At 46.9% G+C, this 17,684-nt stretch overlaps 1 protein-coding gene across 1 annotated transcript in view; it reads left to right on the top strand.

Annotated features, from left to right (window-relative positions):
* Positions 1 to 17,397, top strand: part of Lmntd1 (lamin tail domain containing 1) — a 44,086-nt gene extending 26,689 nt beyond the window's left edge. The window contains exons 6-9 of the mRNA XM_045139603.1: positions 3,424 to 3,644; positions 4,784 to 4,956; positions 14,918 to 14,974; positions 17,195 to 17,397. Of these exons, the coding sequence (XP_044995538.1) occupies positions 3,424 to 3,644; positions 4,784 to 4,956; positions 14,918 to 14,974; positions 17,195 to 17,397 (654 nt within the window). The remainder of the gene's footprint in view (positions 1 to 3,423; positions 3,645 to 4,783; positions 4,957 to 14,917; positions 14,975 to 17,194) is intronic.
* The last annotated feature ends 287 nt before the right edge of the window (positions 17,398 to 17,684 follow it).

Below are 17,684 nucleotides of genomic sequence, written 5' to 3'. Positions count from 1 at the left end.
AGCCGTGAGACAAAGCAGTAAGCATGATTTTATTCAGCCAGAAATGTCTCTCAACTAAGAAGGCTCCACATGAACCTAAAACCCTAATGCAAATCCAGAGTTGTGCTTAAAATAAAAGGAAATTGCAGGCTGGAGAGATGGCTTAGCGGTTAAGCGCTTACCTGTGAAGCCTAAGGACCCCGGTTCAAGGCTCAATTCCCCAGGACCCACGTTAGCCAGATGCACAGGGGGCGCACGTGTCTGGAGTTCGTTTGCAGCGGCTGGGAGACCCTGGCGTGCCCATTCTCTCTCTCTGTCCATCTGCCTCTTTCTCTCTGTGTCTGTCACTCTCAAATAAATAAATAAATAATGAACAAAAAATATTTTAAAAAAAAGAAATTGTTCATTCTCATTTCTACCTCAATAACACTAGACCTCACCATGGGTAATTACAAGACAGATTTTCCTTAAAGAGAGAGAAGCAGGTTTCTTTCTTTCTTTTTTTTTGTTTTTCGAGATAGGGTCTCATTCTGGGTCCAGGCTGACCTGGAATGAACTCTGTCGTCTCAGGGTGGCCTTGAACTCATGGCGATCCTCCTACCTCTGCTTCCCGAGTGCTGGGATTAAAGGCGTGCGCCACCACGCCTGGTTTAAATGAAGCAGATTTCTTTAGGACCCTGGAGCTGCTTTCTGGCAGGGAGAAATAAACCACATCCTCTGGGAAAGCCACGGAGCCCGCCCAACGTATGGGAGAAGATGAGCACCATGCAGGCCTTCTCGGGACCTCACCCATGCTTTTGTCTTGCGATGGAGCCAAGACAACATTACATTTACGGGTCACCTCCAAAGAAACCTGCACGGCATAACTCAGACCAGCGTTTTGTCTCTTGAATCCTGAACATGGTCGCCTGTGATAGCAGACACATCTACAAGTCTATGCAGTGAAATGAAAATAAATTGTAGGGCCAGGCTTAGTGTGGCACATGCCTTTAATCCCAGCACTCGGGAGGCAGAGGTAGGAGGATCGCCATGAGTTCAAGGCCACCCTGAGAGTTCACAGGTCAGCTAGAGTGAAACCCTACCTCGAAAAGCAAAACAAAACGAAAAGCAAATTCGAGTTTTGCTCATTGTGTGGGTAACTAATAGTTCCATCTTCTCACCTGCAAAATAGGAGATTTTTATACACCAGGATCACTAAGACTCCATGAGTCCGTGGATATTTAAAACAAGGCTATTTTTTTTTTGCCCCTTGGTCACACTGATGTTCTACAGGACCTGTAGCCTGTCTCTTACATTCATTGAGTGTCTGGCACTTTCCAGGTTTGGAACAGACCTGTCTTGAGCAGTAGGAGCCCACTGAAGAGGGGTTTAAAGGAATGTACCACAGAGCTAAGGAGAGAACTCGGCCAGGTCAGTGCTTGCTATGCACGCATGAGAGCCTGACTTCAGTCCCTAAGGTCAACATCAGAATGCCCAGTATGTTGGTGCGGTTAAAAAAGAAGCCACAAGTTGAACCGGTTCACTGAGTTACTCTAAGAGTTAATTGCTGAGGACCTGAAACTTATCTTTGTTAGCAGATGGAAAAATCCCAAAGAAGGAACTGTCCAGAAAGTGCTCCAAGGGACAATAGGAAGGAAAGACAGTTTAGGCTAAAACAAAGTAAAATGGAGTTCCTCCTTAGGGTGGCCTGACTACAGAAATGATGGACATGCAAATGGCCACGTCTTTTTTGTTCGTTCACTCCTCCTCTTGGCTCTGAAAAGTGTAAAATGGAAATAAAATCTCAGCTCGGGGCTAGAGCTTCTTTGGAGGGCTGCCACAAACTGTCTGCTTCCCCCGCCCCCCAGGAAATAAACTCTATACTTGTGATCCTACTGGCTTTGGAATAATCTGTGGCGTGCACTTTTAATCCCAGTGTTGGGGAGGCAGAGACAGATGGGCAAATCCCTAGGACTTGCTGGACAGTCTAGACCTACTTGACAAGCTCCAAGCCTATCTGAAAAAAAAAAAAAAAAAGCGGATACTGTCCTCTGGCTTCTACATGTGTGAAGACACACGTGCACATGCACCTGACACTCCCTACACAAGACCATCATGAGAGGAGGACAAGATCTTGACATCAACATAAAAGAGAGACTGATTGAGATGGGGAGGGGATATGATGGAGAGTGGAGTTTCAAAGGGAAAGTGGGGGGAGGGAGGGCATTACCATGGGGTATTTTTTTTTTATAATCATGACAGTTGTTAATAAAAATTTGAAGAGAAAAAAAGGATTTGGGAAATTTTGTTTTCAGTAAATTTTGCCTGCACTCGCCACAAAAACAGAATGATGTGGGGTGATAGATATTGTCTACTTGTTTTCTTCACCGTGATAATCTTTGTGTGTCCTGCTTGTGGTCTGTCACATGATGCTGGAAACTCCAAAATACACAATAAAATGTTTTAAAATAAATTCAGTTACCAGTATACCTGTGACATTAAAAATATCCAACTGAGGCTGGAGAAATGGGTCGCTTAGTAAATTGAAGACCTGAGTTCAGATCCCCAGAACCCACAAGAAAGTCGGGTGTGGTGACATTTGTCTACAGTCCCAACACTGAGAAGGGGGAGACAGGAGGGTCTCTAGGGTTGCTGGCTAGCTAGTCTGACTGAACCAGTAAGCTCCAGGTTCAGTAAGAGACTTTGTCTCAAAAAATAATAATAAGGTGGAGGTGAGAGAGGATTGCTCAGCAGCAAGACATCTCTATCACATCCTCCAAGGCTCAGAGTCCATTGTGGAAAAGGTGGCAGAAAGAACGTAAGAGCCAAAGGAAGGGTAGGACTGCCTACAATGCAATCTTCCAGACCTTGCAGTTCCTGGCACTACATATACAGGACCTTCATAATGGGAGGAAAAGATGATGACATCCAAATAGAAAAGAGACTAATTAGCAGGGGGAAGGGATTCAATGGAGGGTGGATTTGAGAGGGGAAGAATGGGATGAGGATGGGAATTTTTGGGTTTATTGCCTGTACTTCGAGAAGCCGTCAATAAAGTTTAAAAAATAAGGTGGAGGACAATTGAGTCTTGGCCTCCACATGTGTGCTCCCCCCCCCACACAAATGCATGCACATTAATGCACACAAAACACATGCAAAAATAAAAGCATACAACTTTTTTTTTTAATTTTTTATTTATTTATTTGAGAGCGACAGACACAGAGAGAAAGACAGATAGAGGGAGAGAGAGAGAACAGGCACGCCAGGGCTTCCAGCCTCTGCAAATGAACTCCAGACGCGTGCGCCCCCTTGTGCATCTGGCTAATGTGGGACCCGGGGAACCGAGCCTCGAACCGGGGTCTTTGGGCTTCACAGGCAAGCACTTAACCGCTAAGCCATCTCTCCAGCCCGAGAGCATGCAACTTTTAACATTTGACATCAATGACGTCTTCCCATCGTCACTAGGCTGTCGCCTGGTACACGCCCATTCACTGGAAGCAGGTGTGGGAAAAGCTGCAGATCGACATTGAGTTTGACAGATGCTCCATAGTGAGTCCTACATCGCAGACCCACATGTTTCGGTGGGCGACATCCACGGCCGAGATAAGAAGTCAAGACAAAGACGTCCCACCGAAGAAAGACCCCTTAAGATGTCAGCTCGAACAACCGTCAGCTTCTCTCACGAAGTAAGGGTGCTCACTTGCTCTGTGGAGCCAGTCCCCCGCCATCAGTATGTGGGAGCATGCGGGAACACCTGAGGGACACGCACGTGAGGAACAAACCAGCAGGCCATGGCTTCCGTGTGCAAGGTGTACACACCCCAGAGAACTGGTATGCAGGCAGGACAGGGAAGGGGGGTGTTTTCAGTAGGTGATAAGGAGAGCCCCTGGGTCACTTCACTGCCCTTTGGCACTGCTGTTTGGGGGCAAGGCTGCTGCAGAGAGGTGAGGTTGTCCTTAGTAGTCCTCAGGTGGGGAGAGGCGTACACTGCCGAGGAATTTTTGCCCCGGAACTAGCTGTGAACAGATGTGCCAAGTTCCATTCGTTCCAAAGCAAATGCTTCTGATGTGATAATAAAAACTTTGCCCACTAGGTGTAGGATAGCCATGTTCTTGTGAATTTTTAAAAATTATTTTATATTTTATTTTTATTTATTTGACACATACAGAGAGAGAGAGAGAGAGAGAGGGAGAGAGGAAGGGAGAAAGAGAATGGGCATGCTACAAACTCCAGACACATGTGCCACCTTATCCAAATAGTCCCTGTGACTTTAACTTCTTTTTTTTTAAAATTATTTTTAATTTATTTATTAGAGATTGGGGTAGAGAGAATGGGCACACCAGAGCCTCTAGCCAGTACAAACGAACTCCAGGCGCATGTGCCACCATGTGCATCTGGCTTACATGGGGCCTGGAGAATCGAACCCTGGTCCTTAGGCTTTGCAGGCAAGCGCCTTAACTGCTGAGTCATCTCGCCAGCCACCCTCGTGAATTTTTTTTTAATTTTTTTAAATTTATTTGAGAGCAACAGACACAGAGAGAAAGACAGATAGAGGCAGAGAGAGAGAATGGGCGCGCCAGGGCCTCCAGCCTCTGCAAACGAACTCCAGACACGTGCGCCCCCCTGTGCATCTGGCTAACGTGGGACCTGGGGAACCGAGCCTCGAACCGGGGTCCTTAGGCTTCACAGGCAAGCGCTTAACTGCTCTCCAGCCCCCTCGTGAATTTTAAAGCAGCCTTTCACTTTAATTTGGCAGTAGCACCCAGCACTAATGCCGTGGCCCAAAGTGCCCTTGAGGTTCAAGTAGATCTTCTTCCCATTACAGAGAAAAGGAAACCCCACCGACCCTGTTCCCCAATCGCAGTCCTTGGTGTCGCAGCCCCAGCTTCCCGGCGCACCCGTACTGTCCTCTGATTGAGCCTGTCGATAGAGACACAGCCGAACGCACCTCGGAGAAACAGCTCCAAGCTCAGTCAGCCAGGCCCGTGCCAACCCCAGGTAGGCAAGCTAAAGACACACTTGTTCCAAGGAGCAGCGTGTGTGTGTGTGTGTGTGTGTGTGTGTGTAATGTGTATGACTCAGATCTTCATGATTATGTTAGTCAGGTTTCCACCAGCACCGCAACAAGTACGTGAAACAGCTTAAAACAGGCAGCGTTTATTTTGGCTCACGGTTTCGTCGGTTTTGGTCCCTGCTATGTGTGTGCGCTGGCTCCACGTTGTTTCTGGGCTGGTGGCGAGGAGTGTGTCATAGTATGACAAGGTGGAAAGTGTTCTCTTCATCTCAGCCAGGAATCTGAGTGGAGCAGTCCCCGTAAGTGGCCAGTGACCTTCCTCCCCCAGCCAGCTGCACCTTCCCCAGTTCCACCCCCTCCACCCCAAGTCTGCTGACACTTTGAATCTTCCACGGATCACTCCTGTGCCAGAGGCATAGCCCTCACCGCCCATCTCAGAGCACTGTTGGCGTCAAGGGACAGGCCAGTCCTACACAATTGCCATTTTTAAATATTTCTTTATTTATTTGTTTATTTGAGAGCGACAGACACAGGGAGAAAGACAGATAGAGGGAGAGAGAGAGAATGGGCACGCCAGGGCTTCCAGCCTCTGCAAACGAACTCCAGACGCGTGCTCCCCCTTGTGCATCTGGCTAACGTGGGACCTGGGGAACCGAGCCTCGAACCGGGGTCCTTAGGCTTCACAGGCAAGCGCTTAACCGCTAAGCCATCTCTCCAGACCACGATTGCCATTTTTAAACCCTTAACGCAAGTCGGGTGAGCGTGTCCGTCGCGTCTGCTTATCTCGATGACTAACTTCTGTAGTCGGTGCTTGAAAAGTAGCTGTTTTGCCGAGCCAGGGTTCCGATGAATCCGAGGAGCCACGTGACCATCAAGACTGTGTGTGATTTTTCCACTGTACTTTGTTTGTTTGTTTGTTTTGTTTTTTCGAGGTAGGGTCTCGCTCTAGCCCAGGCTGACCTGGAATTCACTGTGGAGTCTCAGGGTGGCCTTGAACTCATGGCGATCTTCCTACCTCTGCCTCCTGAGTGCTGGGATTAAAGGCACATGCCTCCGTACCCGGCTTCTATTGTACTTTTGAAACAGGGCTGGCCTGGAACTCACGACACAGCCCAGGCTGGCTTCCCACTCAGGCGTTCTCTCGTCAGCCTCCCAGTGTAATTTTTTGAAACTTGGTAAAAGTGCATTTTGCTTTTTTATTTACTTATTTTATTTGATAGAGAAAGAGAGAGGGAGAGAAGCAGATAGATAGAGAATATGAGGAAGAGGAGGTCAGCAGCTCTCACCGCCCTTACTCATGCCTCCTCGCCTGTGCTCTTGAAGAACCCTCTTTGGAATTGTGGGATTTTCCATAAAATGGTAAGAGAGTCTCTGTGTTAGAATGGTAGCATTGAGATAGCACCTTTTAGAAATAAAATAGAACTTCTGTAAATTACTAGGTCCCATTTTATAAAATTACATGCCCCATATATCGTGGCCTTGGTTCTTTTTTTTTTTTTAATCTGTGAAATAAGATTAGGGTCTAAGTTATCAAAGGTTTCCTCCAGTAATAAATTTTCTCCATGAGAAAGATGCACATATATAGTACTTACAATTTCTCAAGAATAATATAAGCCTGCTTTCCTCCAGTGAATGATAGCCTTCACCGCTTTACTCATCCTCAGCGCTGTATTTGATCAAAGAAACCCAGTTTCTAATTTTCCTGAAGCATCTCTCTGCTATGGTAGCAACTCAACCTGATTATTCAATGCTGCATACCATCCATAAAATAGTTCGCTGTGTGGACGTCGTATTCTGCCGTGATAATTCAAAGAGAGAGTTGCTCTGATGCCTTTAGGGCCTCGGCTCACAGCTTTAAAATCTTTCTATTCATTAAATTTTCAATACGTGCAGATAAATATGCGTCTCAATTACAGGAAGCTCAAGCTGGAGAGGATGCTCATTTGGTAGAGAACTTATCTAACATGCATGAGGCCCTGGGTTGGCTCTTCAGCTCTGCGTCAACGGGCTTTGATGGTGCAATCTGCCATCTTGAGAGACAGAAACAGGGCATGAGGTTCAAGGTTTCACAAAGCAACTAATAAGAATGTCCCTTTGATTTCCGTTGCACAGGGTGGGGACAGGCATACGTATTATGAAGATCAGTTAATGACAGACTGGATAAAGACATCCTAATTCACCAGTTTGTTGCCTTGAAAGAACATGTAACAGAATTCTTCAAGGGAAGTTACATGTTCATGTAATTTATCTATTACTGGAAGACTTGCTATTGCTAACTCACAGTGACCGGCGCAGAAAAAAAAAAAGGGTGAAACAAAAATCCATCAGTTTTACATGCAGCTTCTTCAGTCTTGCTTTTTTGTTGTTATTTAAAGATTTTATTGTTCATTTATTTATCTGAGAGAGAAAGACACAAGGAGAGAGAGAGAGAGAGAGAGAGAGAAGGGGCAACATCAGGGCCTCCAGCCACTGCAAACGAATTCCAGACACAGGTACCAACTTGTGCATCTGGCTTACGTGGGTCCTGGGGAATCAAACCAAGGTCCTTTGGTTTTGCAGGCAAATGCCTCAACCACTAAGCCATCTCTCCAGCCCCAGTCTTGCTTTTTTTTTTTTTTTAGTGAAATTTTTATTTATTGATTTATTTATTTATTTGAGAGTGACAGAGAGAAAGGCAGATATATAGAGGGAGAATGGGTGCACCAAGGCCTCCAGCCACTGCAAACGAACTCCAGATGCATGTGCTCCTTTGTGCATCTGGCTAACGTGGGTCCTGGGGAATCGAGCCTCGAACCGGGGTCCTTAGGCTTCACAGGCAAGCGCTTAACCGCAAAGCCATCTCTCCAGCCCCAGTCTTGCTTTTTATCCTACAGTAATAAGAGGTCATCTTGGTGAGTTACAGAAGAGAAGGATCTGGGGTAGAACAAATAGTTTGTTTTCAATGTGCCATGAAGAAGCTTAGGAGTAAGATGATTTTTGAAGACATATCCACACGTCATATGCCTAACTTGTACCAAGCACACTGCGTGCGCAAGCAGACGTGTGTGGAGGTCAGAGAGAGAATGGGTGCGCCAGGGCCTCCAGCCACTGCAAAGGAACTCCAGACGCATGTGCCCCCTTGTGCATCTGGCTAACACGGGTCCTGGGGAATCAAACCTGGCTCCTTTGGCTTTGCAGGCAAATGCCTTAGCTGCTAAGCCTTCCCTCCAGCCCTCAAGTAGTTTTTAATGTATTTATTTATTTGCAAACAAAGAGAGACAGGAGAGAGAAAGAGGGAGGGAGGGAGGGAGGGAGGGAGGGAGGGAGGGAGGGAGGGAGGGAGGGAGGGAGGGAAAATGGGTGTGCCAAGGCCTTCAGCCACTGGAAATGAACTCCAGACACCTGCTTTGCTCTGTGCATCTGGCTTGACGTGGGTACTCAGGACTGAACCGGCGTTGTTAGGCTTTGCAGGCAAGTGCCTTAACTGCTGAGCCATCTCTCCATTCCTCAGTTTTTAAAACTACTTGGTTCTAATCTATATTAAATACTGACCTTAAGCCAAAAATTTCATCTTGCAGGCTGAAGACGCCCTTTATGTTATTAGCTTAGTCTAGTGAATGTGAGCGATCAACAGCTGAAATACTGGACTGAACCCTTCCCCCTTCCTCCCCCTTGCTTTTATTTTTAGAGTCCAAGAAAAAACGGAAAATCCACATCAGAATGTAAATAGATAATAGACTCAATCTTTACAAGTAAGTAATAGTATCTTAAATTTGTTTTCTGGGCAGAAAAACAATACAAGTGATTTATAATAATCTTGGGGGCGGGGTTTGAGGCATGGTCTCACTCTGGCTCAGGCTGATTTGGAATTCACTCTGTATTCTCAGGGTAGCCTCAAACTCACAGCAATCCTCCTACCTCTGCCTCTGGAGTGCTGGGATTAAAGGCGTGTGGCACCACACCCAGTTTAATAATTATTTTTTAGAGACAGGACCTCATTCTGTAGCCCACTTCTGGCCCTGAATTTGTGGCAATCCTCTTGCTACACCCTCCTGATGCAATAATGTCTTTAGGAGACATCACAATATGGATTGTTTTATACATAGATAGATAGATAGATATAGATATATTTCTATAGTCACTAATTTTCTGATAAATAGTTACATTGCTTTGGGGTCAATAGTTTTTGTTTTCCTGTGCTAACAAATATGATTTATAAATGATAAATGAAGAACTGTCATTTCTTTGCTTTTTACTCCAGATCCTCATTCTACCCTTTCTGATGGGTTACCATGAAATCCATATCATAGGCTGGAGGGGTGGCTCATTAGTTAAGATGCTTGCTTGCAAAGTCTGATGGCCCAGGTTCAATCCCCTGGCATCCACATAAACATCCCGTTGTGCAAAGTAGGAGCTAGAACTCGTTTGCAGTGGCAGGAGGCCTTAGCACACTCATTCTCTCTCTCTCCTTACAAATAAGTAATAAGTTTTAAAAAAAAAAATAAAGAAATTCAAATACTCAGAAACCAACTCCCCAACTACATCAATATGTTTTATTTCCTGTGAACCACATGTTACAGTTGCCCAACAGAAATTATTCTGGCTAGGGCCAGAGAGATGGCTTAGCGGTTAAGCGCTTGCCTGTGAAGCCTAAGGACCCCGGTTCGAGGCTCAGTTCCCCAGGTCCCACGTTAGCCAGATGCACAAGGGGGTGCACGCGTCTGGAGTTCGTTTGCAGAGGCTGGAAGCCCTGGCGCGCCCATTCCCTCTCTCTCCCTCTATCTGTCTTTCTCTCTGTGTCTGTCGCTCTCAAATAAAGAAATAAATAATTTAAAAAAAGAAAGAAAGAAATTATTCTGGCTAACGAGACTGCAGAAGTTCTGACGTTGTTCAAATGGCACGGTACTGGCGAGCGGAACTGGGCCCTCTCTACTGCGGCCACTTGACTTTGTGTCATTGAGCCAGTTGCTCTCTGCGCCCTCCGTTGATTTTAGGATGACATCAGCACACAGGTATGAGGACGCAGGGAGCCGAGGAAGTCTCACGGAGGATTCTAGGATAGAGAGTAAGTCAGAAAGGAGGCAGCAGGTGTCAATACATGTGTGTCGCCAGCTCTGGCCTCAAGCATGTGACATGAACGGCAACAGCTCCGACATTCCCCCCATGATATTCAGTTCCTCAGCCCCCGCCCCCGCAAAGAAGTACTGCGATAGATCCTGCCATGAACCAAGCCGTGAGCCCATCCTTATTCTCCCGAATGGTCCTCACTAAAAAATAAAAAACCCCAACACAGGATCTCTCTCAGCCTCCAAGGACCCTTGTAAGAAGTTTCAGTAAAATTTATCCTGGGCCCACCTTTTATGAATGAGTAGTCATGATTTAACAGCCTCAGAGAGAGTAAGTTTTAATTTACTTACGTGTGTGTGTGTGTGTGTGTGTGTGTGTGTGTGTGCTGTGTATGAGAGAGAGAAAGAGAGAATATGGGCACTCCAGGGCCTCACCTCCAACCTTTAGCCACTGCAAATGCATCCACCACCATGTGCATCTGGCTTCCTTGGGGCCTGGGTAATCAAACCTGGGTCCTCAGGCTTTGCAGGTGAACACGTTAACCACTAAGCCATCTCCGCAGCTCCGAGAGTATTTTTAATATCCTTTTCTGTGCAACCTTGCTAGAGGGATTTTTGAAAATCTATCATGGTTTCATTGCTTGGGGAGGGGGGGACTTTTCCATCTCTGCTCTGCGATACCTTCCTCCAACCCCTGCACTGTTCTTTCCCTCCTTTCAACCCCAGAAGTGATGTTTCACCTCCCCAAATCCTCCAGTCCGTAGAAATTTCACCCGCGTCTGTTCTCCACAACCATCCTCCTTTGAAGTCCGTTACCTCTGCTGCTCTTTTCTGCCCAGCTGTGAGCCTGGCTCTGGGGAAGAGGGAAGAGGCCCGCAGGCCAGGAATCTCCTGATGCTGGAGGAAGACATTGCGCGGCTCACAGAAGACACTCCGCAGAGGCCTCTCGCTGCCCCACGCAGGGAACAAAGCCTCCTGTTTGCCTATTCCGTTTCAAGTATTTCTTTAAGTCTGAATATATCTTAGCTACTCCAAGGTGCTACTGAAGTCCTACCAAAAAGGAAACATGAGAGTGGATCATCCAGAAATGCACTGGGAAGCTGGTTACCTAGAGGCATTCTGACTCTTGCGTTTGGTCCTGGATATGAATGGTGTGATGATCAGGTAATGAAATTGCTAAGCTGCTTTGAAGTCGGAATCTTGGCACATCACTATTAAAACTGCCACCTAACCAGGCGTGGTGGCGCACACCTTTAATCCCAGCACTCGGGAGGCAGAGGTAGGAGGATGGCTGTGAGTTCGAGGCCACCCTGAGACTCCATAGTAAATTCCAGATGAGCCTGAGCTAGAGTGAAACCCTACCTTGAAAACACAAACAAAAAGAAAGAAAGAAAAGACAGAAAGGGGTTTCTTCTAGAAAAGATAAGTTCTTAGGACTTTAACCATGGTATAAAGGAGAAACAGAGAGAGAGAGAGAGAGGGAGGGAGACAGAGAGAGAGCGAGAGCAAGGCAATATGTTTATTTTCTAAGCAATTTGAGAAACTCAGTCAAATGCAAGACCAATATTGGTTTACTTTGTTCCCAGCACGCTTCACAGGTGACACCAGTCTTATGCCCTCAGCACCAGTGTTAGACAAATGACTTCTGCTCTCTATACAGGTACCGTTTCCAAACGCATGTGTGTCGTGAGCCGGGCATGGTGGCGCACGCCTTTAATCCCAGCACTCGGGAGGCAGAGGTAGGAGGATCACAGTGAGTTCGAGGCCACCCTGAGACTCCATAGTGAATTCCAGGTCAGCCTGGGCCAGAGTGAGACCCTACCTCACCGGGAATCAGGAATCAGTGCTTGGTCGATGGTCTCCATTCGTCATCGACCTCCTGGGTGAGCGCAGGGTCCGAGCGCCTGAAGCAGTGGGGGAGACATTTGTAGAGTGACTCGAGGTTTCTCAGGCCTGCTGATGCTTACCTCAGAGCCAGCCCGTTCTCAGCCTCCAGCTCACCGCGTGAGAACAAAATCCCACAGATACGCAGAGAGGAAAGGTTAAAGAAACAGAATGGCTTCATTCGATGGAGGGATGGGACTGCATGCAAGACATCTCCCCCTTGATTGGATCCCACCTTATTCTATATGCGTACCAGCGGTCCAGAAGCTGAAGGAAGCAATGAGAGAGGCCTGTCATTGTTGACCCTGACCGTGGTCAGAAGACAATCCTGAGAAGAGGCTCAGCCTACATCTTGTAACTCTGTTTAACTCACACTGGTGTTGAAAAAGGCGTGGGCACTATGGGAAGGCGCAGGCTGCCCTAAGGGGAGAGTGAAGAAGAAATGCTGAGTGAAGTTCTTCTCATGAAGCCTGCTTTAAGAAGTAACACTGGGGACTGGAGAGATGGCTTAGCATTTAAGGCACTTGCCTAAGAAGCCTAAGGACCCAGGTTCGATTCTCCATGTCCCAAGTAAGCCAGATGCACATGGTGGTGCATGTGTCTGGAGTTCGTTAGCAGTGGCTAGTGGCCCTGGTGCACCCATTCTCACTCTCTCTTCTCTCCCTTTCTTTCTGTCTCTAATAAATAAATAAAAATAAATCTAAAATAGAGGGGGAAAAAGTTAAAATGTGGATGGAAAGACGGCTTAGCAGTTAAGGTGCTTGCCTGCGAAGCCTAAGAACTCATGTTCAAATCTCCAGGTCCCACGTAAGCCAGGCACACAGTGACCTAAGCACGCAAGGTTGACACGTGCATGAGGGACCACACATATCTGGAATTCATTTCCAGCAGCTAAAGGCCCTGGCGCATCCATTCTCTCTCTCAAATAAGTTTTTTTTAAGCCTTTAAGAAAAAGAAGTTGGGCTGGAGAGGTGGCTTAGTGGTTAAGGCATTTGCTTGCAAAGTTAAAGGATCCTGGTTCAATTCTCCAGGACCCACATAAGCCAGATGCACAAGGGGGCACACACATCTGGAGTTCATTTGCAGTGGCTGGAGGCCCTGGCACACCCACTCTCTTTCTCTCCTTATCTCTCTTCCTCTTTCTCTCAAATAAATTAATAAATAAAACATAGTTTTTAAAAAGAAAAAGAAGTAAAAAGGAGGGCTATAGGTGTACTATGTTCAAATAATAAGAGCTTAAATACTTAAAAAAAAAAAAAAAAGACAAGAGAGCCACACACATGGTGGGCCCAGGCCTGTTTTCCCAATACTAACAGGAGTATTGTCATGAGTTCAAGACTAAGCTGGGCTACGAAGCAGAGCCTTATTCATGATAGCCAAGAAGAGAAGGCAACCCAAGCACACATCAACAGACAGATGGGTTATTTTAAAAGCTGAATATGAAACAGCACCATCTTTCTCAGCCATAAAAACATGAAATTCTGGGCTGGAGAGATGGCTTAGCGGTTAAGCGCTTGCCTGTGAAGCCTAAGGACCCCGGTTCGAGGCTCGGTTCCCCAGGTCCCACATTAGCCAGATGCACAAGGGGGCGCACGCATCTGGAGTTCGTTTGCAGAGGCTGGAAGCCCTGGCGCGCCCATTCTCTCTCTCTCCCTCTATCTGTCTTTCTCTCTGTCTCTGTCGCTCTCAAATAAATAAATAAATAAAAATATTAAAAAAAAATCATGCATGCTGATATGCACTTGTGATGCCAATGCTGGGGAAGGCAGACAGGAGGATCCCTGGGCTCATTGGCTCCAGTCTACCCTATTTGGCAAGCTCCAGCCCAGAGAGACACTATCCCCAAAAAAGGAAAAAGGGATGGAGAGATGGCTTAGCAGTTAAGGACCCCAGTTCGAGGCTCAGTTCCCCAGGTCCCACGTTAGCCAGATGCACAAGGGGGCGCACGCATCTGGAGTTTGTTTGCAGAGGCTGAAAGCCCTGGCGCGCCCACTCTCTCTCTCTCTCTCTCTCTCTCTCTCTCTAACTGCCTCTTTCTCTGTCTGTCGCTCTCAAATAAATAAATAAAATAAACAAAATAAATTGTTTTTAAAAGGTGGACACTGCCTGAGGAAACAACATCCAAGGTTGTTCTACACACATGTGCATATATGTGCATATGCACCTGTACACACACACACACACACACACATACACACACAGAACACAATACAGCTTCCAGGGAGTTGGGTCAGCAGGAAGTCACTAATGCACACAGTCTCAAAAGCAGGTGGAGACGTTCTGGAAATGGATCACAGTGGTGACCGTCCAACATTAAGATACTTAATGTCACTGAATTGAACACTTAAAAATAGTTTAAAAACTTTAATCCCAGCCAGGCGTCGGTGCACACGCCTTTAATCCCAGCACTTGGGAGGCAGAGGCAGGAGGATCACTGTAAGCTCGAGGCCACCCTGAGACTATAGAGTGATTTCCAGGTCGGAAAAACAAAAAACAAAACAAACCTTGAACCAAATGTAATAAAGTCTGAATAGCATTCTCCAAGTGGAAGATCAAAGTTGTTTTCCAATCTAAAGCATCAGAGAAGACCTCCACTGCCTGACAAGATGAAGTCTACACTTAGCTTCTCTGGAGAAGAGTCGCAAGCCCCCCCGGGCGTGGTGCAGAACGAGTGAGCTTTAGTGACCGAGCCACAGGGAACCCATCTTGGCTCCTGCCCCAGACGCTCGGACGCAGACCTGTCCGTTTTCGGAAAACTGCCGATCACGCCTCATGCCACTTTGCGCCATTAAATATCGCCTTTCAATCTCATGCCGGCTAAATTGTGTAGGCCGTTGTTTTGTCTTTTCCGTGGTTGCTATAGAAACTGAGCAGCCACGAGAAATTGAAGAACGTTCCGTAGAAGTTGGCGTTGCATGGTTTCTAACAATTTCAGCTGCCTCAGTTTGCTAGTTATCATGCGCAGCCAAAAACCACTCCCGTAGCTGTGGCCGGTAAGCCGTCCCGGCCCTAACAGGCGTTTCTTCCCAAGCCTTGTCCCCCAAAGACATCGTGGAGGTGCTTGGAGCGGCTGGTGCGTGCAAGGGTCAGGTGTTTTCACACATGTCCCAGGAGCAGGGCTTCACCAGCCCAGAAGCTTATCCCGTATCTATATGCAGTGTTGCTTTAGGAAATTTCCATCTCTGTGCCTCTGGCTTGTTGGTGCGTGCTCTCCTTGTAAGAACGAGTGAAGCAAATGCTGAACGCCAAGATCCTTGGTTGATTCCCTTGCAGTCACATCACCCCAGGACTTTCCAGCACGAAGCCCTATCTTCCCGCCTTCCAGAAGGGGCCAGTTGGGGCATTTTATTTTCCTAAGTTGCTCTGAATGAAAGGGCGTAGGTGAAGTTTGCGTCTGAGTGGGTTAAAATGCAACAAGCCTCATCCTCTGTGTGAGAAATCTGCCACTTCCATGTCACGCTTACAAGTCACGTCCATAAATACCTGACCCCAGGAATTGTGAGGATTCCGTCAGCCCTGGAATAATTTGAATAATCGTCACCTAGAGAAATAACACTAAGGATGACCTACATGGTCGAATTACAGGGTACTTCTTAGCAGTCCCCCACACAGTCACCCCTCCCCACCACAGCCACACATTAATTCTGGCAGGAAACAACGGAAGAGATTGCGAAAGGTTAACACTGTGCTGGTGATAACTGTCTAAGTGGTTAGTTGCTAATGAGCTTTGAAGGGGAATCCAGATTCGTGGATGAGTTTCAGAGCCGGGTTCTTTTAGGGGATAAACTTCTATGGCACACACCCTCCTGAGTACAGAAATACAAGTACACAGTCATCGGAGAAAGTGTTTAGGTTTGCAGTAGCAATGATGACTTTCAGGAAGGTATTAGCCAGAGCCCACAGAGTTTTGGTTCTAAGAGAAGACTCCAGGTTTCTATTGTATAGACTAGTGACAAAAGTTAATGATGCGTTCTGTGCTTGAAAATTACAGAGACTGGATCTTGACTAATTGTTCTCACCACACACACACACACACACACACACACACACACACACAAAATAACTGACAGACATGTCAGTTAAATTTAATCATTTCATATCTCAAAATATCACATTGTAGTTCACAAATATATATATACATACATATACATACACATATGTGTGTGTGTGTGTGTGTGTGTGTGTATGATTGTAGTTTGTCAATTACACCTTCACAAGACAGACAGGAAAAGAACCAGTATGGCCTTGTGCCTACATAATAGAAGTTGGTACCAATCACCTATGCTTATAGAAGTGATGTCTTGAAAGATACAGATTTCATATTGGACTTTTTTCTGTTACTATCACAAAATCGCAAGGCAGGTGAACGTTATAAATAAAATAGGTTTGTTCATTCACAACATGTGGGCCGGAATAAGCAGGTAGCGTTCTAGTGGGAGGTTCATGGTAGATGACAATCACAGGGTCAGGAGGAGGAATGACTTGGGTTTCCGCCTTCACTTCACTCCTCTGCTTACTCTGAGAAGCTTCCACACTGACGCATTTCTACCTCATTCTCTTCAGTCAGCTCTTTTCCATTGCCACAAGGAAATACACGGCTGCAGACACTTAAAAAGAATGGCTGCTTCACTGGGGATCTTTAAACTTGAAAGCCAGAGGAATTTATTTCCTATTTCATGTATGCATATCTCCTTTATATACATATACATAAATGTACATGTAACATGCATGTCATTGATAAAGATTTTTTTGTTCCTTTTTATTTATTTATTTGAGAGTGATAGAAAGAGGCAGAGAGAGAGAGAGAGAGAGAGAGAGAATGGGCACGCCAGGGCCTCCAGCCACTGAAAACGTACTCCAGATACATGTGCCCCTTGTGCATCTGGCTTACATGGGTCCTGGGGAATCAAATCTGGGTCCTTTGGCTTTGCAGGCAAATGCCTTAACCGCTAAGCCATCTCTCCAGCCCTGGAAGTAACTTTTGATATGTAGGTCCCGTGTATCAAATTTGCTTTAAAAAATCCTCTGGTCGCTGTGGATCTAGAAGAGGAATCAAAATCCAAAGGTCTTTGTCGCGATATCCCCTAGAGACAGACGTGTCCCCTACCTCAGGGACGGTCACACTAATGCCACAGGTGACCAGAGTGGGCAGCACCACAGAGAAATCTCAGGTGCAAGCTGCAGACCGCACATGGTCGCTTGTACATTTTCACATCCAAGCACACCCACTGCCAGGGAACGAGGGACCCTTCCCCATACCAATTGGGTGCTGGCAGAATCCCACTGCCCTCAGCGCTGGGCGTCTTTGTGAGTGCTGGTGCCGTGGCAGATGGGGAGTTTGGAGAGACCTTTGTAATGTCCAAGTGTTCGCTGGCTCTTCTGATGGGCCCCCATGAGATCACCTCATTCACACGCATCAATCAGTGCCCGCCCGAGTTCCATATAAGCCCTTGCCCTCAGCTCCTCAGGATGCAGATCCCACGGACTCGGAAGTGACAAGATTCCCTTTGGCTGGTCCTAGAGGAGAGCTGCTTGGGTTACCAGACCTGAAGCCTCTGGGGGGTGCTGTTTGGGGGATCAGAACCAAGACACGTGGGAGCTGCTTGGGCTACTAGATCCGAGACCCCTGGGGGACTTCAGAGCCTCTTGTACAGACCATTTGACCTGCTTGTGCCTCCAAGAGTCCCCAGAACTTCTCCTCTGGGTGTTGAACTTTCTCCAGCCTCTGACCCGCTTCTCCTTGGCACCTGCGCCCCCGGTGGCTGGAGAGCGGCCGGTGGACT

Source organism: Jaculus jaculus, chromosome 22 (assembly GCF_020740685.1).
Source record: "Jaculus jaculus isolate mJacJac1 chromosome 22, mJacJac1.mat.Y.cur, whole genome shotgun sequence".
Lineage (NCBI taxonomy): Eukaryota > Metazoa > Chordata > Mammalia > Rodentia > Dipodidae > Jaculus > Jaculus jaculus.
The sequence above is the reverse complement of the archived record's forward strand: the minus strand, read 5'-3'. Positions and strand labels throughout refer to the sequence as shown.